This window comes from Silene latifolia, unplaced genomic scaffold, assembly GCF_048544455.1.
Source record: "Silene latifolia isolate original U9 population unplaced genomic scaffold, ASM4854445v1 scaffold_357, whole genome shotgun sequence".
Classification (NCBI taxonomy): domain Eukaryota; kingdom Viridiplantae; phylum Streptophyta; class Magnoliopsida; order Caryophyllales; family Caryophyllaceae; genus Silene; species Silene latifolia.
In genome coordinates, this window is record NW_027413287.1 from 1 (window position 1) to 27336 (window position 27336).

At 35.6% G+C, this 27336-nt stretch overlaps 3 protein-coding genes across 4 annotated transcripts; all 3 read right to left on the bottom strand.

Moving 5' to 3' along the window:
- Positions 1-232: 232 nt before the first annotated feature.
- On the bottom strand, positions 233-5921 carry LOC141639369 (uncharacterized). Its single transcript, XM_074448517.1, has 2 exons — positions 5820-5921; positions 233-1513 (listed from the first exon to the last, which is right to left on the bottom strand). Exon 2 carries the CDS (start codon positions 1503-1505, stop codon positions 546-548), a length of 960 nt encoding a protein of 319 aa, XP_074304618.1. The 5' UTR covers positions 1506-1513; positions 5820-5921; the 3' UTR covers positions 233-545.
- A 2256-nt stretch (positions 5922-8177) lies between these two features.
- LOC141639367 (mitogen-activated protein kinase kinase kinase 1-like) lies at positions 8178-18329 on the bottom strand. Of its 2 annotated transcripts, XR_012542494.1 has the most exons (10): positions 16084-18329; positions 15496-15580; positions 15277-15339; positions 14963-15120; positions 12892-12964; positions 12663-12722; positions 10596-10706; positions 9740-9979; positions 8764-8845; positions 8178-8591 (listed from the first exon to the last, which is right to left on the bottom strand). XR_012542494.1 is itself a non-coding variant. In XM_074448516.1 (9 exons), exons 1-8 carry the CDS (start codon positions 17076-17078, stop codon positions 9773-9775), a joined length of 1752 nt encoding a protein of 583 aa, XP_074304617.1. In that variant the 5' UTR covers positions 17079-18329; the 3' UTR covers positions 8178-8845; positions 9740-9772. The 2 variants fall into 2 exon arrangements, 1 of the variants encoding a protein (XP_074304617.1); XM_074448516.1 differs by having other exon boundaries at positions 8178-8845.
- Positions 18330-25793: 7464 nt separating this feature from the next.
- LOC141639365 (uncharacterized) lies at positions 25794-26916 on the bottom strand. The gene is made up of 3 exons (XM_074448513.1): positions 26524-26916; positions 26048-26440; positions 25794-25961 (listed from the first exon to the last, which is right to left on the bottom strand). The coding sequence occupies exons 1-3, from the start codon at positions 26914-26916 to the stop codon at positions 25794-25796; spliced, it is 954 nt and encodes a 317-aa protein (XP_074304614.1).
- Positions 26917-27336: the final 420 nt, after the last annotated feature.

Genomic DNA, 27336 nt, shown 5'->3' on the forward strand with positions numbered 1-27336 from the left:
TATAATTAATAAAAACACAAATCCTAATACGACACCATCTAACAATATTATCTTGATTACTCATTTAAATCGAGATGATTTGCAAAAGCCAGAGCTTCACCAAAACAACCTCCTCATCCAAATATTGTCGTCGACACCATAACCCTGAAATTAACAACTTAAATCACAAATTCTTGGCGAGGTTAAAGAGAATTTTGTGTAATTAAAATCCTACATACTACACAAGCCAATGTTGATTATGCACAAAAAGAACCATTCAAATGAGACCCACCAAAATAAAGGAGGGTGCCTGAATATCAAGTACTGTGTTTGTTCTTAATAACACCTAAATTGCCAAATTCCAAGAAATGAATTTATAAACCTGTGTCAAAGACATTACCACCACCTTAATAACAACAACAATAGAAAAACTGTGTTTCTTCTACTTCCTCCGCTATGGAAGAAATGTGGGCCCTCTCTCGATCCGAAACTTAAATTAAGCACAAAAAAACCCATCCCACCTGGGTTTTCAAGAGGGCACATGAAAGCAGAGATCAATATGTGGGTCAAAACCATCTACGGCTGAGGTGCCGGGACCTGCCAAAATAAAACGTATTTCCAAAAGTGCGACGTATAGGACGTATTGCAACATCCTCAACCTCATTGTCATCGTTCTCATCCTCGTCCTCGTCCTCGTCATCTTCATCTTCATCTTCATCTTCATATTCATCTGAATCGTAATCGTAATCTCTTCTAGATGTTCTACGAAACTGAATCCTGCTATTTAAGAATCTACTTGCCCTGTATCCGCTACCACCACTCAAGAAGTCGTCCATGTCCATGTCCACGTTGAAAAAGGGGTTGGTATTTGGATCTATAACATAGTCTCCAAGTACCACCGATCCCGGTGGCAAAGTGCTAATGACATCATTAATCTCCCTCTCATTCTCCATGCTTTTCCATTTCTGTTCGAGTGATGGATCCACTTTCCGTGGTCGGGCCAACGGATGCTTGGCTTTGACATGCTTTTTCAGTTGCTTGAAGTTACCAACAAAGGAGCATTTCTCTTCCATACATGTCCGTTTCTTCTTATTGAGATATTTTCGGGCTGGCTCAACCAAGGTCCAACCTTTCACTTGCCCACGGCATAGCGGGCAGAGAAGCTCAGATACAGCTGTCTTTTCATTAGGACATCCAAAGTTAAGGTCCGAAGAGTTTGCTTCAGTAGTTGTTTTGGCGTATGCTTTCTTGTACTGGTCAAGACAATTAGAGAAACGGTAGCTAGTGGCACACATGTAAGGACGGCATCCTTTATGGTAAGAGGAACAGAGCAAAAGAACAGCATTGTGAGGTGCCTCCATGCAAACTGAGCATTTAGCGTCCTCCCAATCTTTCTTTTCTGATAACTTAATAGGCTTCTTGACACCTTTAAACATTTTGTGGGACCGTGATGATATTCGAGTTTCTTCTGCTTTGTCACTGCGAGATCTACCCTTAAGGCGCCTTACCCTGTTAATTTTCGCCATGATAACACCTGACAACAAGAGAAAGAATACAATAAAAGAAAGATTATTAGTTTATTACACTCAGGAAGGGAATGCCATTCAGGCAGCTCTTCTATTTCAGTGATTTCGAAACCTACATTGCTACCAGTTTACAGCATATAGGCATTGTGAAAGCAGACAGGTGTTTAAGCTATCAAATAGAGTATATGACATTATGGAAACACGGCATGTCTTTTGCCAATCAAGTATTATTAAAAATAGCAATACAATAGTAATAGCAGCAGCAGTAGGAATGATTATTACAATGCTAATTAGACACAGAAAAACTGTATCAGCAAAACTCAACGATGTTGAAGTTGGATGTCAAAAATTCAGTTCTACTGGATTATAAAGTTGAGGCCCTCAAACAAGTGTTAGCTTCATCGCCTTTTTTTTTCAGTCTTAACAACCAAAGGTCCATTAAGGCTGAAACTGAAAAGCACTACTTACTTTAATTAGAAACTCTATTAACTCAAACTGCCTAATCAAATAGTCTCAAGAAATCAATCAGAGATAGTAGTAGAACATTCTAAGATAAATGCAACACTCTGAAGAAAAACCCAGTAACCAATAGCAGTTTCCAACCAACAACAACAACATCAGAGCCTAAATCCCAAAATGATTTGGGTCGGCTGACATGAATCATCCTTTAGAACCGTCAATGGGTGAACACACACCTCAAAATGCGAAAATATAGAAAAGGAAAAGTGAAAAACAAAAGGGGATTTATTACACCTTTTTACCAACAACTTTCTTATATATTAATATTTGGTTCACTTTTAAGGTATTCTGAACCCTTATGTTTTATCGGTTTTCAAAATCGTTTTTAATCTTTTCTCTCGATTTAAATTCTAAGTTTTTATAAAAGAAATCCGGAGTGCGATTTTACAACCCTTATAGTTGAACTCATTCGAGAAGGCTTGGCGGTCTTAAGAATGGTTCGGGTAGGAGGTTCTCTTAAGAATAAAGAAGACAAATAGAATCTAATTCATGTTCATGCTAACAGAAGAGCAGATCCAATACCAAGAGGACTTCTTTTCAGAATGTGCACGGGTAGTACCGCTTGTCGTGATAGGTATGTGAGTGAGCTAAGATCCTAACATGAGATTTGATGATCGTCCTTAAATCGCAGAATGCTCTTATCTCCTCAAAGGAACAGACAATCCCTCAATAAAATAGGTCTAGTTAACAAATAACAAATTAAGATATACTTCGTAATTAATAAAAGATGATCCCTTGGATGTTCTTTCAGTATACAATAACTTGGAGGCTGTAGTGCTGTACCCAAAAGCGCAATACATATTGTCATAACTGCTAACATACGAAAATAAGCCTACGAACAAGTCATTCACAAATATCTGCAGATAAATGGGGGATTAATGCAATAGCTGGAAGACACAAGACCGCGAAAATTGTCTTAGGCAATTTCAAAAGTTTGTAGATATTTAAAAAGAAAAAAGAAAAAAGAAAGGAAAAAAAAAATATTGATCTCACACTCCAAAATCTCTCATCCAAGGAATGCTTTACTCATTAACCTCATAAGTCCATCCACAAAAGCAAGCATCAAAGTCCAAATTTTAGGACATAATTCCCTGCATTTGGAGCATTTCATGTAGCTTATACATGCACAAGTAGGTCTAAGTGTCTAACCCAAGATTCACGATCTCTTCAATTAACAATTAAATGGCTTCCATGAGAGATCTGTTCACATAAGATCAACCACAATCACTTTGAAAAGTCTACAATCTCAATCGCTCCCCATTCACCACTTCAGTACCCATCCAAATATTTTTCCCCAAAAAAACGCATCACATATTCACATCAAAAACGCAAACCTCATCCATCCCTAGTGCTTCAAAGCCTGCCCTATACAACCTATAGCGAGGTACTGAAGAGTCAGATCTACGCAACCACAACATAAAGAGGTCGTTCCAGAAAACGTAATATGCAATTTGTCTAAACTTTTAGTACCAAGTAACTGTTACTTCATGATATTCGAATCCCTCCGCTTTGTGAGCCACTTTGTGTTATTTGACTGTTAGAAAGTCACTATATAGTGAGTCTCGCCTCTAGTTAAGGGAAACAATGAACAAAGCTTTCATCATGATAGCAAAATTCAAAAATATCACCCCTCAACTTGCAAACTACTGCAGAAGACAATCTTCAAACGGGAGCTTAAGAAATAAAGTAATCCAATAAGAATTAGGGAGATATACGGCACATAGATCCAAAAGGGTATCACACTATCACTACAAAAATCATCAATTTTGCTCTCTTAGCAACTGAAGGCTAGCACCAGTGATCAATTCACATATCTACGCAATCCAAACTGAAAGTCTCTCATCACAACCTTTTCTCCTTCAGCACTTAATTCCTTTCAACTCTTTTATTCTAGATAAGTAACAATTCCCCAAAAAAAAATAAAAAACTCAGTCCATTAATAACAATATTACCCTAGTACCACAAAACCTCCCTATCTCTTTCACAATGAAACTTATATTAAACTCTTCACAAAGAAGACCAAGAATGGAAATCACCAATGCAGCTAAAGTGCTACACAGTGCTACATTCTACAATGCCATCCATTATAAAATTCTTAAAATTGTCATCTACTTAAATTTTCACCCTTATAGCCAGAGTAACGAATCAAGGCTGCAACACCAAGGCGCGGTCGTTTAGAAGATCAAGGCAACATTGTAAGGCGAGATTAGGCCGTAATAACGATTGCTGCAACCTTGATCAAATTGACAGGTAATACAAGCTTGTAAATATGTATATTCTTTGCAGAAGTGTCTATGATAAATATAATCTTCCATAACAAGTGGCCATGTGAACAACAAGAAATGTCCTTAGCACATATATCATATCATACATTCACACATAGATAACATTCCAGATTGAATTGAATAGGCTTGTAAAGTTGTATATCCCAAAAACTCGATTTGCCCAGCACACGACACATTTCTAAGGGTAAGATAGCGATACTGCACTACACTGCTACTGCTTCCACAGTTCCACTCAATTTGGCAGTACACTGAACTAAATTACACCTAAACCTAATGTTTATTCTACGACAAAATCTCCGCATTTTAGTTAAGCATAGTGAAAAACTCATCAATAAATTCAAATTCAAGATCAAGTCAAACAAGCATGATCATCATATTGAATTACACTAACTTTCAATTTCCAAATTATAACAAAACATAAAAAAAAAACAGATTACGAACATTACAAGAAATTAGTTAATTATGATACAAATCGATTAAAACTTCAAAAAACAAAACAAAAATACAGCAATATCGACAAAAAAAGCGAACATTACAAGTAATTACGATAAATAACAATTCCCATAAAAAACGCAAACCTTGTTCATTAACAGCAAATATTAGCCTAGTGCCTCAAAACCTTCCTATCTCTTTCACAATGAACTTATATTAAAATCTTCACATAGAAAACCAAGAATGGAAACCACCTATGCAGCTAAAGTGCTACACGAATAGCTTGATGCTACATTCTACAATGCTATCTATTCTAAAAATCTTATAATGTCATGATTGTCATCTACTTAAAGCCGGCTGTTTTGAAGATCAACGCCACCATTGTTAAGGCAAGATTAGGCCGGTCGCAATAGCCAACGTTGTGACCCTAATCAAAACCGAGATGTAATACTATGCTCGTAGATACAAATATTAGTTGCAGGAGTGTCTATGATAAATATAATCTTCCATAACAATCGGCCTTGTAAACGACAAAAAATGTCCGTGGCACAGAGAGTATTATCATATCATATCTTCACACATACGGAACATTTCATATTCAATTGAATAGGCTCGAATACCACGAAAAAAAACTCAATTTGTCCGGCACAAGCGTAAAGTGGCAGTACTACACAACTACGATACCAGTGTTGTTCCACTAAAATCGGCAGTACACTTAACTCAACCATGCCTAAACCCTAATTATCATTTTACGACGAAATCTCGACGTTTTACTTCAGCAAAGTTTAAAACACATCATCAAATTCAAATTCAAATTCAAACCCAAATCAAACAAGACTGATCATCATATTGAATTACACTAACTTTCAATTTCCAAATTATAACAAAACAAAACATCAACAAATAACAAACATTACAAGTAATTAACGATACGAAGCGATTTAAACTTCAAAAACAAAACAAAAACAGAACGAAATCGACAAACCCTAGAAATTAAAAACGGTAACAAAACTACGAGAGAAATGAAAATATTTAAAGATAAATTGAAGATAAAAAGGGGAAATTAAAGCACGTGTACCTGAATGTTGATGAACTATGAAAGTAGAGAGAGAAAGAATGGAAACCAGAGAGCTAAAGTGGGAAGAGCGGATGAGTTTATAAAGCCATCTATAAAATCTTAAATCTTCATTCTCGTTTTGGTTTTGCAGAAGAAATTAAAATGAAGGATTAATAACTAATAATTTATAATTAATAATTAATTAATTAAATTAATTAGTTAGTGTTTTGGTCTTTTTGAAAATGGATTGCATGATAAATATAATCTTCCATAACAATCGGCCTTGTAACCGAAAAAAATCCTCCCAGAGAGTATTTTATCATATCTTCACACATACGGAACATTTCATATTGAATTGAATAGGCTCGAATACCGAACCCGAAAAAAACTCAATTTGTCCGGCACAAGCGTAAAGTGGCAGTACTACACAACTACGATAGTCGATACTAGTGTTGTTCCACTAAACTCGGCAGTAATTTTATTAAAATAATTAATAATTTTAAAAAAATCGACGTTTTTTCAGCAAAGTTTAAAACACGTCATCAAATTCAAATTCAAAAAAACAAATCAAAAAGAGTTAATTTTATATAACTTTTATAATATTTAACAAATAAAAAATTACAGAAAAAACATTACAAGTTTTAATAATTAAGTCGATTTAAATTAAAAACAAAACAAAAAAGAGTTGAAATGATTAAAATATTAATTTTAAAAACATTTTTAAAAAATGTTTTTTACGAGAGAAAAAAATATTTAAAGATAAATTGAAGATAAAAAGGGGAAATTAAAGCACGTGTACCTGAATGTTGATGAAACTATGAATGTAGAGAGAGAAAGAGATAGATGTTAGAGAGAGAAAGAGAGAAGAGCGGAAGAGTTTATAAAGGTGTAGAACTCGAATTCTTCATTCTCGTTTTGGTTTTGCAGAAGAAATTAAAATGAAGGATTAATAATTTATAATTAATAATTAATAATTAATTAAATTAATTAGTTAGTGTTTTGTAACATTTTGAAATAATTAAAAATAAAATAAATTGATTAAATTACGGTTTTGAAAATTTTTAAAACAAAATTACACAATAAAATTACATAATTTCGGACCTAAAACACGCCACTACTAATGGTGTGTTTATATATACGGATCGAACATAAAATGGAAATGAATTACAAAAATGAATTACATGGCGGAAACACCCTATTTTTGTCTTAATTTTTTTTTTTTTTTTACCACAAAATCATAAAATAATTTTTTAAAAACACGCCGGGGTACAATTTTTTTTTCAAAAAACAATAAACACGCCATTAATGGAAGTGGCGTGTTTAAAACTCTAGAAATCCCGAACTATCGTGGACACCATTTTGACAAATATTTTAGGTGAAAACGACAAAATATTTTAAAACAAATTATTTCAAAAATGGACTCGTGTTTTGGGCTTTTTGAAAATGGATTGCATGATATCCATCCTAATTTTCAACTTTTTTTTTATTTAGTTGGTCTCTTTTGTAACGGGCTATAAATTGTGACGGGAAGATGTGATCATGTTATGTTATGATAAAATGTGATCATTCACAAATCCCCCTATTACTAAGAGAATAAAAATTCTCTTAGTTTTCCCTCCAAAAAGAATCAAACTAAATAAGGTAATAAATAAATTTTTCTTCCATTACATTATTATCTTTTCAATGAATATATTCTTATAAATAAACTCTAATTTTTAAAATAAATTCATAATTATAATTTTTTCATTAAAATAAAATAAAATTGATATTAAACTATAAAGTATAAGTTGCTAAATTTTTCAGTAATGCAATAATTATTAGTTTATCTTATTTACGTGTTATAAATGAAAAATTTGTATTTCAAAAGTAGAGTATTTGATATAAGAGTAGTTTTTAAGAAAGTTTGATGATAATTGAGTGATTTGATATAAAACCGTCTTATCTAAAGACTATTTGTTTGATTAAACAGAAATAGGGTAAATACGGTGTCCTGGACATTTCAAGAATCTACCTCTTTTATCAGACGTGATGCCTTTTTCCCCCTTTTCCTTTTCGTCTTTTTGCTTTGGCTGTGAATAGGACTCTTTGAAAGAATTTCAAAAAACACTTCAGATGATGAAATAATGTGTCTAGATGTTGACACTTTACATTTGTCGTGTGACAAATGGCGACATACAACGAGTAACACACTGACCTTATTTCAATTCTTTTATTACTGGTTAGAAGGAGGACGAGATCTCCGCTAGCGAACTCGCGGTGACTTCCTGTCTGACCATGGCTTCAAACGCAACACTACAAAAACTCGGGATGAAGACCTCGGCCGACTTGAAGGTCTACCCAGATCAGATCCAAACTAAAAGAAATACTAAAAGGAAGAAAGAAAAAAACAATACTGCACAACATTACCGCCAATTTGGTCATTCATTCAGCTGTTCTAAACATAATTTACAATGGAAACACTAAAGAGGGAGGAATAAGAGAGAGACGTCCTTGTAGATCACACGAAATCATTACAGGACAAATCTGAAAAATGGCTGAATACAAGAACTTAAAACAAGGAATATTACAGATTTACAGTTTACATATATATACAGAACTGACAGAAAGGCTACCAAGTGTCACCCAAAACCGACCAGTTTCCGGAACCAATCATTTGTTGATCGACATTCCAACTCCATATGCCAAAATGAATATGATCAGGATCAGGATCAGGATCAGGATCACAAAGCACTATCATTAATATTAATTAATGAATCTATAGCTTGTCAAATGCAGATAAGTATTCCCGAGAATCTGAGATAGAGGAATACAAATCATGCAAGTTAGGAATCAGACTAGGGTGGCAGGTTCAGAAATAATTGATAGTTTGTTCCGTGTTTTTGTTCCTCTGGCTATTCTTTTTCTTTCTTTTTTTTCAGTTTCCCCCATTTTTTTATGGATAATCTGGTTTTGTAACGAAACTCACATAATTATATGATAAGTTGAGCTTAGGGAAGGCTGCGAACTCCAGATGGGTTCTGATTCAGTTACACACAATTGAAATGTATCTGCCAATCAAAAAGAACTTTGGTGAGCCACGATCCAGGATGAGCAGCCTAACAAAATAGAAATGCAGTGCAGATGAAATCTCTCTAGGTTAGGGTCAACTTGAAATGAACGACTTGCAATCGGCAGCACCATGAGGACTGCGTTAAAATTCAAAATGGGGTTGAGATGCGATGGCTAGAGTTGAAACAGGTCGACGGACAACAAAATTCGACTTGAAATGGTCGGCTAGGGTTATTTATTGGAAGATAGAGTTTGATCCTCATTATATCTACAGGTTGGGGATGGGGTTGATGGTGGACAGTTATGTGTAGGGTGTCGAACTAAGTTGGATAATTGGGTTTGGGTGAGTGTGACTAGGGTTAATGCTACGTTGGTTTCGTCGAGGGTGGGTGAGGTCGAAGCTGGCTGGTATTACTGGGGTTGAAGGTGCCCGGCCAGCATTGGTGGTTGGTTAGGTCAACGGGTTACTAGGGTTAAAGGCAACAATGGGTTGAAGTTGGTAGTGGTTGTTGGTTTGAGGTGGAGTGAATGATAATAGTACGGAAGAGGACAGGGTGACATAAGTAGCTAAATAGATTGTTTAGAGTTGACCCGACAACAAAATGTAAATTATTCACCGGGACAAACCAAATTAGAATACATAGACTATTGGTGTAGAACATTTAAGAATGTGACTTTTTTCACTCCATGATATTTCTGACACTGATACGTAGATTCATGAAGGAGAAGCACACGGTAGTACTTGATGCAGCATTAGTTGCATGAGATGGTAACAAATTCTGTTCATTCCACCTCAATAAAAATCTGAAACAAACATGCTCTTAATGTATTCAGATGCATGAAAACCATGCATTCCATATTCCGAGAATAAGCTAAACTTAAAATATACTCACCTCACAAATAAAGAAGCCAAGACAGTCTCAGTTTTATCTGCGAGGTACCATAGGAGACTCTGAGCCAAATGGAACATAAAGTGGTCTCTGTACAAATTGATGTTCCAAGAGCTCAGCAGCCGTGGGGCGATCATCTGCATTCACACGTAAACATTGTAGTATGAAATCCCGAGCATCATAGGACAAAGAATCAGGAATAGGAGGCAGCTCGCCCTTTGAAATCCTGAAGAGTGCTTGCTGCTGCAGAATCACCAATAAGTAAAGATATTAGCAAGAAATATGAAAAATAGGATAAGCAGGGTTACATGTTCAAGATACAAGCAAAAACGAAAGAGGAGGGAGTATATGTAAGAGCATGGTTTGGTACCCTATTTTTATTTACAATTGAAAAGTCACGTAAGAGATCCCTATCTATTCACTCCTAAGAACTATAAATCTGACCAAGACAACAACTTACAACATTACCCCAATGCCTCAATGGCTCTCGCAAATTGCGAGGAAAGGGGGGACAGATGTACGCGGCCTTACCCTTGTATTAGCAACACAAAGAACTATTTTTTTTTTTAAAAAAAGTGCAACCTTCAGACAACCCCTATACTTGATCTCGATTCTTTGTCCTTGACCCAACTAACATAACACCAAACAATCACTTATGTTATGTATGACGAAATGATTATTGTTGACACTCAAACACTACGTTGGTATCCAATATAAGCAACGGCTTCCTCATATAAGACGCATACAGAATGACAAGGTAAAATAAGTGAATCACAGGGTAAGGTAATGTATGTAGAACAAAAAAACTCATAAGGATAACGTGGAGAGGAAGGCGATAAGAGTAGAGTAGATCACTTACAAACTCGTAAGGATGGTATGGGATATGGCGTGTTAGCATCTCCAAGACGGTGCATCCAAGGCTCCAGATATCTGCTGCCAGACCATAACCTTGACTCTTGTGATCAATAACCTGGCATTAATCAATCAATTATCAGATTCAACAAGTCATTGAATTTATCATTTCCTGCTGCAAGCTTAACTAAAAGTTAACCTTCACTAACAATTAACAGAAACCATTAGTTAAAGTTAAACCATAGAACTTACATGGCCACAACAGTTTAACAAAAATTTCCAAAATGCTAGGAACATACTCCCTCCAAGTTCCCATTATCTTCCCCTTTCTTTTGGGCACAAAAAATAAGAAAGGGGAAGAAATAATGGAAAGAATGAATATAATAGTGTAAGTTGTAAAGTTTATAGGAGAGAGAAAATAATAAAGAATAAATAATGAATAAAGTAGTGGAAGTTGTTGATTTTTTATGAGAGAGAAAATAATAAAGAATGAAATACAACTTACCGAAAAAGGAAAGAGGGAAGATAATCAAACTAGTGTGAAAAAGGAAAGAGGGAAGATAATAGGAAATTGGAGGGAGTAACATCTTTTATTTTCTTAATTTTCTCTTTTTTTCTCAAGCACCCACAGTACTTAAACTTCAGGGAAAAAAAACATAAACATGGACACGACACAGTCACACTATCATCTAGTGGAGGGGTAATACGACTAATAACAAACCAGATTCCATCTTTAAATAAAACCCAAATACAATGCGGACAAAATGCACGCCCTGATCAGCAAAAATCCCAAACAATCATCTGTTTCTCATGAAAAACATAGTGCGGAAGCCTTAAGGGACCAAGGATAAAAAAAAATAAACTGCTAAGAAGTATGTATAATTGTATATCAGCTTAAGAACAAAACTCCAAGCAGTGCAGTGATTCCCTCCATCCCAAATCTATTCTCCTCATTTGACTTTGATTGTCAAACAATGCCGACTTTGACAAATAACATGTAGTATTTACAAATTTCTGAAAATGATAATATGAAATTGGGTGTTTTGAAAATTCAAACATGGAAAGTTTTACATTGTATCTCTTCAAAAATCTCTACTTATGATGGGAAAAATTAATGGTCAAAGTTTATTCGGTTGACCATAAAAGTCAAATAATGATGGAAAATTTGGGAGGGAATGACTAGGGATTAGGGAGTAGCATTTACAGCTCATGGCAACAAATTTCAGGCCTTGTCGAGGCTTTTTTCATCATCCCAAAACATCACAACCAGAGACATGACTGCGTCTAGTGAATTCCCAAAGTTTCAATGAATGCTGGAGGGTCTTCCAATGTTCACCTAGAAGTGTCTGTCAGCGGCATTAAGCCTCTTTTCTGTTGTATGCTGCTGCTAAATGTTCTAAGATACGTCCATCAAGAAATTGGCAGCGTGACAGAGCACCCACATAGAGTCCCCCGATGACAACTCAGCATTTTAGACGTGAAAACTACAAGAAAATGTTCTTTCTAGAGTTCATGTTTCACAATTTGCTCATTATCTATTTACTATAGTAGCTGGGAGTAGGGCGCTAGGGACCAAATGAAGCTTGCTTGCTAGACACAACACTGATTGCTGAAATCATGGAACTTAGAGAATAGAGAAGACTCCATGACTATAACACAGTAAAATCCCAGTCACAGAAGTTTAAATGTTTCACACAAATAGACAAAAAAAAAAAGGTAACATCCAAGGAGACATTTAAAACATAGAAATATGGAATGAAAAAATAATATGAATTAAGGTCGTGAAAAGGGGGTGTAACGACAGTCAGGAAGGAACAGACTATAAGATGCTACCAAAACAAAGGTTAGACTCAAGAGTCCTACAGTTGAAATACTAGCAATCAGAAAAGGAAGAAGAAGACGGCTGCACGGCTCTAAAACCATTAAATGCGTCTAAACGCTCCAAACAATTTGTTACATGTCACATACATATTAACAAAAAGTTATCATTTTAAAAGTTTATTGGTATGCAACTATGCATCAACCGTCACACCACGATTGAGAATACAGCAATAAATGATGACAAAAGACCAACCTCAGGTGCCATCCAGAATACTGTCCCTTTGCACGACATCAAGTCATTTAATCTTGTGGCCTGTAAAAGATCGGTTGTTTATTCAGTAACAACAAACATATGCGATTTAAGAAGGCAAATGGAAGAAAAAGAAAATTTGAAAGAAAATTATGAATGGACAGCAAGAATAAATAAATTTAGTATACTGCATGCTCCATTGAATAAAGTTGAAAACAAAGAGGCGGCATACCTTTGCCAATCCAAAATCAGCAAGTTTCACTGTTCCGTCTGAAGCTACCAATATGTTAGCACATTTGATATCCCTGGAAATCAAACCAACAAAAGCTGCATGTTAATATTAGTGAAAATTGCAACTTACCACCTAGTATGTACCGTATTTTGCAAACTACCACCTAGTATTTCGTTTATTACAAATAACCACCTACATTACACTATATACATCCGAAATCCCACCATATATCATTCTCGACCATCATTTAATTTAATTCCCGACTCATTAAGTGAATAAATTATGGAATGACCAAAACACCCTTACTTTTATTATTCACTCTAGACACTCGCTACAAACAAAATCAAACTCTTTACCCAAAAATACAATCAAAATCAATTTGTATTTGAAGAATCAATATCAAACAATTATCCACAACCCATGAATAAATCCTTCTCCCACACCAATGAATGTTGATGGGGTAACTAGGGGGAATGTGGCAAATCATTTACAGAAATATAGGCTTTAATTTAAGCGCATGCAGGGCGGTGTTGGTCACGACGACGGTGGGAGTAATTCAGCAGGTGGGTTCGATGGTTCCACTACGGACCGTTTGTTTGCGATCTCACAGATCCTGGCTCATTTTCTGCAAGCTGGGTTCCGCCACTGCGTATGTGTCGGTGGCGGCGGCGAGGCGGGACACTTTGGTTGAGACTGCAGAGGGTGGTAGTGAGGTGGTGGTTAGGTGGCAGTGGTGAGTAGATGCGGTGGGACATGTGGTAAGGTGGCGATGAATGTTGTTGTTTATCTTTTAGTTTAGGGGTGTTGTTGATTATGATGATAATAATTTGGGTGTGTGATTTGATGAATTATTGGGGTGTTGGTGATTTTAGTTTAGCTTTTGGCAATTTGTTGATGAATGAAGATGATGATGAATTATTAGGGTGATGTTTTTCTTTTAATTTAGGTGGTTGTACATATTTTGAATGAATTAAAGGAAGGGTAATTTGGTCAGTCTTTAGTTTATTAACTTAACGAGTTGAGACTCAAGTAAAACGATGATCGGAAATGGAATACGGTGGTAGATGGGATATATACGGTGTAATGTAGGTGGTAATTTGTAATAAACAAAATACATGGTGGTAATTTGTAAAATACGGTAAATACTAGGTGGCAATTGACAATTTTCACTTAATATTACTAATCTGGCTTTGAAAGGTCAAACTATAGAGGCATGCTCAACTATATACCAAATTTTTAGTTTAATTACTTGCTTTGCATGAGACAATGAGAGCTCTACTATTGTGGGGAAGCATAGCCACAAAATAGTATAGGTGGGGACAGTAAACACAAAGAACTTATAAGCCAGAAAGGCAGGTATGGAGGTTATAACATAGAGAAAATGGATCAAGATTTCTGGTCCTGCTTTTTCTTAGAGTCCTCGTGTTCTTGAGATCCTTACCCTTCGAATGACAAGTAGCTTTACAGCTTTAACTACGAGTTCCACGCATTCGGGGGGAGATGGAAAAGGTGGAACCGTGGAACAAAACAAAACTGAAGGCATTCACACGAAAAAAAATTAATTAACCAGCTCTTAACTAGGTCAAATATATGCAAGGTGGTGTTCAGACTGGAAACTCAAAATGATTTGGTCAGGACAAAAACCGATGCAGCATAACATGATATATGAAAGAAAAAAAAAAAAAAAAAAAAAAAAAAAAAAAAAAAAAAAAAAAAAAAAAAAAAAAGAGTTCTTGTACAACTGAAGAGACGTCTATTTCATATACTGTGATGGACATTATCTCGCGAGTCTGCAATTCCTAAATGAACTTCGATGATTTATGTATTCTTTTGGCTTTTAGGTGAGGACTATTTGTCCTCTTGGTGTACTCTTTTTCTTCTATGTAGTTAAATTCTTCATTTTTCTCAAGAAAACAAATTCAGAGATGTGCAGAAGAGCACATTAACACGAAGAAGAAAACAGACTACAAGGTAAAAATGGGAAGGAAGAAAAATAAGGAAAGAAAACCTGAAGATAAATAGTCTCACTGCACAAACAACAATCTTATAACAAAAGAGTTGAACTGCGTACCTATGGACCACATTTCTATCATGAAGATACTTCAAACCCATAAGAATCTGTCTAGTGTAAGCAGACACATGAGAATCACGAAGTTGATACTTTCCATAGAGGCTTGCAAGGGAACCTTGTGTCACAAGCTCCAAAAAGATGTAAAGTTTTGAATCAGCCTGCAAAATTCATAGAATAGTGAAGGATTAAAAATAATCATTTGTGGTTCAAGATTCATGTTAGCCAGATACTTCTGATAAGCAACATTAGATGTCAACATGTTTCGAAAATCAGAAAGCTAGCAGACAACCAGACAAGTCCGAAAGAATAGTCACCTTTTCAGTACCAAGATATCGAACTATATTCTCATGTTCAAACTGACTTAGAAGCTGAATCTCCTGAAAGGATATAGAGAAGAAGGTATAGGTCAATAAGCAGGGACATACAAATATTATGGTCACAAAGAAATTTATCTTCAGAAAGTGGCTTTAGGAGATAAGTCACGCACAGCCGTACCAATTACCTAAAAACAGCGAAATTCAAACCTATTTTACCTGCTCAAGTTGGTAGACACTCTGCTTTCCTTGACTTCCTTGCTCAAGCAACGAAACTTCTTTCACAGCGAAAAAGATTCCCTCGCTGCAAACGAATATTAGTCCGATAAATTTTCAAGCATTATTTTAACCCACTAGTGAGTAGTGACTACTGACTAGTGATCAAAACACAAACCTAGATTCTTGTGTGTTGTAAAAAGCAGTGGGGCAAAAAAAGCTAGGTGTTGAGGACAAGAGCAACATATCATCACTAGTATTACAATTGCCTAACTGAAACTCGACAATGCAGAATAGTTTTTTTGGTGTAGCCCATGGAAGTTAGAGCATGAAACGAAAGTTGCTTAGGAAGGGAGCGGTACTACCATTTTAGTGTATTTGACCTTTACGAAGACGTCACAAGGTTAAAACTTTCATCTATGATATTTGCATGACTAACTGTTGTGCATGGGGTTACAGCCTTACAGGTGACAATCCCACAGAAACTATATTATGGTAACATCGTTCCAAAAATATTTAATATTAGCATGAAGCGTGAAGATCTAAAAAAAGAAAAGGCCGATAAGTATTAGTGCGAGCAATGTCACATACCTAGAAATCCCTTCGTATACAGTTCCAAATGATCCTCTTCCTAAAATCATTCCCTTTTCCCACTGAGTTATATTGATTCTGCACCCGCTATTTGGCGAGATGATAGACACGGGGTCCGTGGTTGTACTGGATGAGTCATCATCATTGCTAGTTGTGAAAGAGCAAGACCCTGATAGAATAACGGTTTCCCCAATCCTGGCACCATTAGTTCTCTCTGTAAAAGCGTTTTCACCATCAGTTTCATCATCATCATCATCATCATCATCATCATCAGAATGAGCAGGACGCCGAGAAGGAGGCCTATCACCATCAGGTGCCAGTCGTTCTAACAAGTCCCACGTAGAACAACAATCATCGTCCAAAGGACGAATGGTCATTGGCGGCGGGGGCATTAACAATGGGGGACGATCGCCTTTGATACCTCCACCTTTACCTACAGTTCTTGGAACATTAACATTCTTCAATGGCGGGTTAGCATCTTGCTTCAAGTTACGACCGACAGAATCAGGGTCTGCAACCACATTTGTCCGCACACTATTTCCAAATCTATGAGGTGCAGCTACAACAAACCTATTAGCCTCGTGTTGCTTAGCCTCAGGCTCAACAAGATCAACATGGGCCTTTTTAGGTCGTTGAATAACAGCAGGCGAGGATTTATTCTTCATAAGCTCATAGTCTGCTAGTGGAATCTCAAAATCTTCAGGTCTGAACCCTAAGCTTTGAAACATCAAATCTACCTCGCCGTCTTTCCCTTGGATCCGAAAACTACCCATATCTAGGGATCGTGTTCGAGGAGCTGAAGAATCACTTGTTGAAGGGGATGTAGACGACGACTCTGAAGGAGTGTAGTTAAAATTCTTAGCAGCGTTCCTTCGCACAAGCTTTCTAGGAGACTGGGAGAGCTCCATGCTTTTGCTCTTTGGCTTAGACGACAGTGATTCATCCATGCTTTTATGTTGCTTCTTCAGAGCAAATATCCTAGGCAAGTGATGCATTGAGAAGAGCTATACCCATGAACGTTCACATCACCTACTAAAAATCCTCCGCAGTCTACGATCAAGAGCAACCAAATTTCAAGTTACGGGCAATTTTCTCTTGGTAAGCCACTGATCAAAGAGTAACACTAATTATTCACTTCTACCTTCGTCTTTCTCTCCTCAAACCCTGATTTCTCTCCTCACGAAACACCCAATTTCTCTGCGCAATATAACCAGATCCTAAAGTAATTCCGCTTAAACCTCTAGATGTTTTTTTATTTCACTATATATGCACAAACCACCAAGAAAAGCAAACAAATCGATGATTCAAGCAGATTCAACAAGAAACGACAAGTTTCCGGGGGAATTTCAGCAGCCGAAGTAACAATACCCTAGTTTCCCTCTCTAGCAAACAAATTCACAGTGAAAAGAATAACTTACACCTCGAAGACAATTTTTCTCACTCAATTAGCTGAAAATGAAAGTATCTCGTCGATTTAACCAGATTCAACTACGCAATGTCAGCAAGCGAAATAACTAAACCCTAGCTTCTCTCACTATCAAACAAATACACAGCACACAACAATGAAATCCAGAATAACTTACACCTCGAAGCGCAGTTTTTCTCGCTCAATTAGCTGTAAACGAGCAAATCTCAACAATTCAACAAGTATACAACCAAATTCCGGAGCAATTTCAGCAGGCAAATCAACCAAACCTTGGATTCTCTCACTAACAAACAAATTCAGAGCGAAAAACCATGAAATCGCCTCGAAGCGCAGTAAATTCAAGCTCAAACCAGCTGAAAATGAGCAAATTCACAGCGAAAAACGATGAAATCCAGAAGAATCTATGCACAAATAGGCGCAAACTCGAGCTCAAATCAGCTGAAAAATGAGCAAATCTCTACTATCAAATCCAGAAGAATTCACACCTCGAAGCGAAAGCGAAGCAAATTCTAGCTCAAAATCAGCTGAAAAATGAGCAAATCTCGAATTTCGTGAATTCAATCAACAACCGAGAGCTGATTCGCGAAACTTCCGAGCACTTTCTCTCTCTTAATACGTAATTCAATTCCTCAAACTTGAGATATTTCTCACGGTCTGACCGGAAGTCAGAGGAGCTTCTGACCGCGGGCAAGAGAGATAGACTGGTATGCGCCGTCAAATCAGAGAGTATAGAGAGATAAAGTAAGTGAGAATGAAAGTTTGAGGAGAGAGAAAACGCGGTGATGACGGAGGGTGAAATGGGGGAATTCTTATTGGCTTATTTTATTTTTATTTTTTATTTTGTATCCAAGCTTTTGGAAATTTGGTCTTTTGGCTTTTTTTGACTATCGCCATTGACGGTCAATGTTTTTGTTTACTTTGTTTAAAATAATAAATACTTATCACATAATGAATTTGCTTCTTGCTTGATGAGATCCGCTTGTCAGTTTTTATTTTTGGAGTTTTTCAGTCTCTTTCTAGGGTTTAGTATTATGGAAATATAGATAAGAGCGGTTTGTTGATGATTAGTCATATAATGACTCTACAATGAATATGCGTTATTTGTCAGCGATCTATGGTAAATTTTCTCCATTAATGAATCAAACGAAAGATTCCCTTAAAAGCTACATGAAGAGAGCGATACAAGGACAAGTCGAATTGTCATATCATGTTTTGAGATCCTTAGTTTTACAGGAGGAATTTGTACCTTGGTTTCTATTAAAATTGTTTTCGATTATACCTGTCTTTTGTAAGTGTCGTTCGGTGTTTTATTAATGAATTAATCTTTTCCTTCAAAAAAAATTTGCTTCTTGGTGTTTTAGAGTGGATTTTTTCATTTTTATCGGGTCATTGTGATGTTTTTGGGGGTGATATTTGTTTCAGTCAAAATAATTACTAAGGTGTTTATTCGAAGAGTTTCGGGTCAACGTTATCCTCATCAAGACACCATGTATAACGGAACACTATATCCTTTGGGATGATCTGAACACATGAACAAACGGGGTTTTGGATTTCATCCTCACTTGAGGCGATGGTCTCATTTCTCTCTAAAGAGATTTTTAGATTATGTTTTTCTTACCTATAGAGATGATGAATTGTATAATTTTACTAATTATTCTTTAGTAAAGCTTTTTACTAATTATACTTTGTAACTGACATGAAAATGGTTCCTAAGGGGTTTTAGCTTGTATTTAATTCACTTTGGATCGAGTTCATGGGTTTTGGTGATGTGAAATATGCCCTATCAATACTGTTGAACATTATGTTTTTATAGTGTTGACAAATAAAATTTGAAAGTGTAGGTAAATTATATTGAGAGAATGAGTTATGACCTCTGAGAGAAAAGTGATATCCCATGCTGCAACTTTGTTTTGTACCCATTAATAAACACGATTTTTTTGGAGAAATTTTGATATAGGCAATTTTTTTTTTTTGTCTAAACCATCCGGTAATCCGAACCACATTGGGCCGACTAATCCGGATTTCGGGGCGTGTCCAAGGATTACGGTATTTAAACCCCTCCCAATCGCAGTTGTGGGGGATCGATCCGCAGACCTCCCTACCAAGCGCAGCCCCATGCTACCACTGCGCCAACCAACGATTGGTTTGATATAGGCAATTAAAGTGGATGTTTCACATAACATCTTTACTAAGGAGTCATTTGGTTACTCCTTCTAAAACACATGAATTGTAATTCATGGAATTTGCATAATCAATGTATTGTTTGTTTACCCAAAATCCCATCTCATAAATTAAACTTTCATGGGAACTCAAATTCTTTCTTCATGGAGAAAGTTGCTTAGCTAGTCATAGGTCCCCAGGTAAGCTGGAATTCCTATGAAACTTACTTCCCGCATTATAACCAAACGACTTTTTTCCCAATTCACGTGAACTGTATAATCATGTGAATTACTACTTCCATGAAATTATAGTTCAAATAACAAACCAAATGACTCCTAATAACGCCTAGTGTTATAAGCCTCATAACTCATAACACATTGGAATTTTTGCATAGAACAAAACACCAAAAAACAAAGTCATTACATGGGGTAACGTCGTTTTATTTGTTCCCCTTAGGGCATTAGCAATAGATGAACCTTCAATAGGTTTGTTCTCATGCCACACAAGATAATATATAACTTATTTACTTACAAACCCCATACCAACAATAGATAAACCTCTTCAAGGTTCATAATATGACCCACTATACTATTTCTTCTCTCACATTCTCTCTCCACAAACCTGTATACTATATTGTAACCCCTCTCATCGATGAACCTCAACACCCATGTCCAACAATAGAGGGTTTGTAGACAAACCTCTAAAATAATTGACACATCATTCTACAAACCCTTTGACAAACCTCTATTGTTAATGCCCTTATAAATCATTGTCTTTTAATGGGTACCTAATAACTCCTATTTCCTTATATCTTCTCCTTTCTTTTGGACACAAAAATTAAGAAAGGGGAAGAAAGAAAGAATAAAGTAGAATAAAATATTGTAAGTTGTGAAATTTATAGGTGAGAGAAAATAATAAAGAATGAATGATGAATAAAGAATAGATAAAGTAATGAGAGTTGTTGATTTTTTAGGAGAGAGAAATTAATAAAAAATGAATGAAACTTACCAAAAAAGGAAAGAGGAAAGTTAATCAAACTTGTGTGAAAAAAGAAAGAGGGAAGATAATAGGAAATTGGAGGGAGTATTTATGTACACTTGTTGTAACTCTCTCTCTCTAAAAAACCTCTCTAAAACCTAGCATCCATGACCATCAGTTATACTCGGGGCTTCTATTGATTATCAATCGATGGTAAGCCCCAAAATTTTTCATTTTTCAATTAATAGTATGCAGGTCTATCTCTATTTAATAAAAGTCTCCTTTTTGGTGAGAATTATTTTTCTGCCTCTTATTTCGGGTTTTTTCCAATATTCGTGGGTTTAGTCTCATCAGTAATATAACAAAGAGTAGTTTGTTGATGATTCGTAGCGTGTTATTTCAAAGGGTACAAGTGATTTGTCAACGATCTTTTGAACCAGTTAGAGGTAAATTTTTATCTCATAAATCAAACGAAAGATCCCTCAAAAGTTACATAAAGATAGCGATAATAGGACCAGCCGAATTGTCAAATGCTGCTTTGAGATCCCTAGTTTATAAGAAAATTATTTTTCTTTGATTTCCATTAGATTTGTTTTCGATTATACATATCATTTATAAGTGTCGTATGGCGTTCTATCAATGAATTATTTATTTTTTTTGGAAAAAAAACAAGTATTTATGTACAACTTTGCTCTTAAACCTACGTGAATCCATTAGCTACACTTTTTTCAAACAGACCTCTATTCCATAATAAATGTTTATTTATTTCAATATTATTTATGGAAGTATGTTACATTTGGCCCATCAATAACATGAGGCTCAGAGTCGTCTGGGAAGTTCTGGTGGCCCTGTGTGAAACATTAATAAAAGTCCCAAAATCTTGTAAAAATTGTTTATCTAATGATACACTACTATTAAATTTACTTCATTGGCGTTTCACATTCACAAAAAATAATTACTTGATAGACACTATAGCTATATATCATTATCAATTTTGTTTAATTAACCAAGAATACAGTGGCTGAGATGGTTCATCACCCTCTCTAGTGTCTTGAGGTTGAGGGTTTGAATATTGTTTCACACATTATTTGGTTTTCATTTTAGATAAAATAATATATAAAAAAGGAAGAGCTAGTACTGTGAATCAAGCACACCACCATTTGACTAGAATAAAATGTTCTTGCCAACCCACTCAAGTGCTCTTAGTGATAAAAATAATCGCTGTAAAATATATATATATATATCGAAACTACATGGGTTTTTAGAATATTGGGCCCTGTTCGGTTGAACGGGTTGAACACCCTCTTAGCCGGCCCTGATAAGGTCTAATTGTAAGGCAACTCGACTGGAGATATTTATTTGACAGAACACCTAATCAGTTTTGGTAAGATGATCTCGGGATGTCGAGTTATATGAGTGTGGTATAAAATGAGTCGGACTTTATAAATATTTGGTGAATTGTCATTTAAAGTACATCATATTTACTTATCTCTCTAATTTTTCAACTTCATTACAAACTAAACTTTCAATAGTCAATACTAACTTTACATGAACAAACCTCTTTACATAGACATTAGATGAAACTCTTAGGCACACTCCTAATATTAATCTTGTTGCTTGTGATGGTGAGATATATGTTGATAAATGATAAGGCCAATGGAATTCTACCCCCTTTAAGGTCAATACGCTTGAGAGCTAAATTTGGTTGTTTTATACCGAGAGGTTTATGATTATTGATTACATAACTGAAGATGATAATGAAATGAACTGGATTTTGATGAGTGACTTGGCATTGACTACAATATAGATTTCACCTTAATTAAATTAGAGGTAGAGTCTCGATTTTGTACTTAAATATACTCCGTATTTTGTTTAAAAGATGTACCGTATATCCATATAATGTTACCATGTCGTAATATTTTTTACATCCCGTTTTATTAGCTGTGTTAATTTAACATAAACTTAGCATTGTTATTGTTTTGTGAATGAGAATAATTTAGCATCTGAACATCATAAACAACATCATCGCCATATATGGTCTCCCAAATGGCCAAATCTCATTTTTATACTGTTGCAATCAAGTTGAATTATGATATATATGTTGAGTGAGTACCAAATTACTTCTAACAATAGCAATTGGAGCTATTGGATCTCATACAAATTATGGGCTATAAATTATATAATTAATTAATTAATCCCCAATATAATAAAAGAATAAGTCTATCCAAAAATTTCCCTCCAAAACCACTCATATACTTTAATAAGGAAACAAATTAATTTAGGATTATTACAATTTTCTCCATTTTAATGAGAAAACAAATTAAGGAAAATTGATACATGTGATAACCTTAGCACAAATTCTCCCTTATGACGGAGGGTATCCGTCACAAACTTGTGACGGGTACCATATTGTCTCACACAAAACCCATGGGGGTGAGAGAAGGAGCACATGGGGTGGGTGCCCACCTTGTCCCCTCTATCCATTTCCACTCATAAAATACCCGTCGCAATATCCGACCCGTCACAAGGGAGACCTACTGTAACCTTAGAGGCTAACATTAATTTTTTTAATTTCAGAAAAAAAAAAATCACACACAAAAATAATATTGGTGGCAGTGATTGGCAGTTTGGCACCCTTAGCTTATTTTACTTTCGTACGTGACAACCTATACAAATCAAGAACAAGATATATACTTAAAATAAGTTTTGTCGATAGAAAAATATCTTAATAAATAAATTATAAATGTTACAAATTCTAAATATGAATCAAACTTTGAAAAACGAAAAAGTATACAAATAAAAATCGTAACGATTTTATCTAAAGAATCGATCGCTATATGAATGAAAAAAGTATCTACTTCTCTCCTTTTATCTTATCTTATGTACTAATTTTCTAATAATATGTTTTAGGTTCAACATAGATATGATACTAGTTTAAAACCCGTGCAAAGTTGCACGGGTACATATAAAAAAGAATTTTAAAAATAAATAAGTTCATAATATGAGGTTTGTGTATAATATTTTTTTAGCCATTTACATTATCAAACAAATAACTTCAATTCATAATGTGAAGGTCGTTGGTGTACAGTGTCATGTTTAGCCATTTACATCATTTACATTATCAATTCAGATATATAATTTCATTTGCCATTGTCATAATATACTCTTTTCGTCCCAATCATACTTTTGATTAAATGTCTCTTAAAAAATGTTTAAGGTAAACAAATGAATGAAACAAAGGAAGTACTCTGTATTAGTTTAGATCTTCTATTACCACTTAAAAATTCGTTAAACCCTCTGAGAAAATAACAAAATGTAAAAGGTAAATAAATGACTAAAACAGAGGTAGAAGTTAGTAATTTAGATCTTCTATTACGAATTAAAAATTCGTTGCACCCTATGAAAAAAAAAAAAAAAAAAAAAAAACTGAAATGAATAACATCCTTGACAAATGAGAAGACATAGCTTTAACATGAATGAGGGAAGTTGACTATTCAAAGTCATTGGTATTACATATTTTGAAAAGGTAATGGTTTCACAAACATGATATACTTCCTCCATTCAACTCCACTCTACCATCTTTCCTTTTTAATCCATTCAACTCCACTCTACCTATTTCCTAAAAACGAATGTCAAATGACCATTTTGTCCTCATACCCCATTACTTATTTACAATATTTACCACTCATACCCCACTACTTCTACATCAAACTCCACCCTTTTCCACTCATACCCCACTTAATTACATTATACCTCATTATTTATTTACAATATTTTTCACCCAACCCCACCCTTCTTAATATTTGTGCAAAATACAAATAGGTAGAGTGGAGTTGAATGGAGGAAGTACATCTTTGGGATGGTGAGGTCTTCTAAAAGTACAATACGTCTATGATAGACGGGTGGGGCGTATTGATGGGTAAAGACCTCTAATAAAATGGGTAGGGGGACAAGGTGGGGCACCTCCATGAGCTTCCCACTTTATGGCAAATGGGTATTTTGTGAGGAGAAATGATATCCGTCTATACGTATAGACGGATAGTGTCTGTCTATAATGAGAATTTGTGCTAAAAGTATTCTGTAGATCTGTAGTGTATATCCATACTGAACCTCTTAGTATAAATTGTATGACAACCTCGGCATTGCCCTGAAATCAATTCTTCGTAGTTTCACTTTCACTTACTGCTTGAAGAGGATATAAAATAATACCCTACAACAAATCCTATAAAAATAGAATAGTAAGTACTCAAAAAAAAGGGGAAGATAAAAGGAAATTGGAGGGAGTATATCATAGTGCTTGTGTCAATAAGAGAAGTGACGGAACACAAGATAAAACACAAAATGGGACAAAAGATCTGCACTGAAGAAATATTTACACTGTCGTAGCATTTGAGGATCAATATTTACTCTTGCTAGATAAATTGGAATTATATATTTTTGGTCAATTAAAGAGCAAAATTACAAAAAATCTCACAACTCACAAAAGAGCTTTTCCATCAATATATCAAGAAATTGAATGATCTAAGTATCATCTAACGATGAATATTTCTCAATAGTCTGTAAAAAAATAAAATAATCCAAAGCAATAAAATTAATAAACCATACAATATCATTGATAAAATATCTTACATAAAAATTTACCTGAAAGATTAGTTGTGGATCTATGATAAAACCCCTCATCTTCGAATTATTTGTGTGAATGAATTAAAATTGTGAACAAATCAAGTTTTCTATGCTGACTGAAGCCATAGAAAACGAAAATTCAGAACAAAATATTCTGAAAGATGAATATATGAGGAAGAAGGAAAAAGTAGGAGATATGGAAAAGCATGACAAAGTGAAGTGAGATTAGAGTACTCTGCAAGTTTGCAATGTTAGGCGGCCGTACATCATTCATAGAGTAATAGGGTTAGACAATTGTATGTACTATGTAGTTTAGTACTCTGCAAGTTTGCCATGTTAGGCGGGATTTTTTTGGTTTCTGTTTTATAATTTTATATAGAATATAGATTATTTAATGTTTTTGATCAGTTACATATTCCCTTTAAAAAAAAAAACTAGTAAGAAAATGATCAAATAAAAAGTCACACATGAACCTTTTTTTTTTTTTTTTTTTTTTTTTTTTGACAATCGGGTTAAAAGAGTTCTACAATTTAGCAACACGCTTAGCTAACCTATGAACGGCTTTATTACAAATTCTACGAACATAAGCAAAAGAAACGCAGTGGAAGTTTGCCGCTAAATCAGTGATATCTTCAACAGTATTCCTAATCCAATGTTTGAGTTGAGAACACTTCAGAACTTGAGCAAGAACCTGTAGACAATCAGATAAAATTGTAACATGGAGGATATTGCGAGAGAGCGCCCACCTCAAGGCCTCCCTAATTGCCAAAGCTTCACTTGCTCAAAGATTCTCAAAGACTTCCTTTGATACGAGTCAGACACAACCTCATTATCAAACATGATACACCCACCCAAACCAGCAACAAGCTCTTTTGACCATGCAGCATCCACATAAATATGAGATTGTGAGCAGTTAAGAGAACCCTGGATCAAAGGAAAGATAACTCCATTCCTAAGGTTAGTCAATTCTTCCTCCAAAGGTGTTTGGAATGTTATGGACTCTGATTTCTTATCCTCAGCCCAAAGAGCCCATTTAAGAGAATCTTGGTATAGTAAGATAGCACCAATAGGGGAACACTCAGAATTATCAAATACCTTTCTGCACCTTACCACCCAGATAGTCCAAAAGGTACACAAAAAGGAAAGACAAACCTCTTGTTTATTATCAGCCTTAAAAAGAACAGAAAGCCAATTGCAAACCCAAGACTGGAGGTTCAAATTATCCCCTGATTGAGCCCAGATCCCCAAAACACTTCCAGCCCAAACTCTACTAGCAAATGAACAATCACGGAAAAGATGATCAGGCGTTCCGTTTCTTGTGAATCACAAAGTACACAAGTAAATGGACCATCAAAACCCCTCTTTAAGAAACCCTCCCCACAAGGCAAAGTTTCAGTGAGAGTTTTCCAAATAAGAATGATCCAGCTTTTCGGCCCTGGAAGATTCCATAGGATTTTCTGAAAAACACCCATACACGCAGCTGGAACTCTTGAAAGGTCCTTCGGTGTAGCTGAAGTATTCCAGGAGTTTTTTAGAGCAATGTGGTAGCCAATCTTAAGTGAGTAATCTCCAGACGAAGAAGCCGACCAAAAGAAGTTGTCACTGCCTTCAGAGCATCGAATCGGAATAGCAAGAATGTCTTTCATCAAAAAACATAGACACTAATCTACGGTCCCAACACCTATTGTTACAAATAATGTTTTTGATTCTCAAGTTACTCAAATTAGGGGTGATGGGGCATATTCTGCACCGCTGACCAAGTCAACATGGTTGAGCAAGGTCAAAGATATCCACAGCAAGTCAACGACTTGGACAATCTAGCCGATGCAGCCCATCGGCCCATCAGCCTGGGTCCCGGCATGGTAACCCACCAGCCGGGACACATATCCGCGTACTCATATCCAAGACCCCTCGGCGGCGAGTCAACAGGATCCGCCGGTCAGCCATAGGCCTCTCGGCCGAGGGGTAGATCAGTCTTTCCACCTGCTAGCCACTTGGCCACTTGGCCACTACGTGACAAAAGGTGAAAGCCTATAAATACTCCTCAACCTTCATTGAGGAAAGGA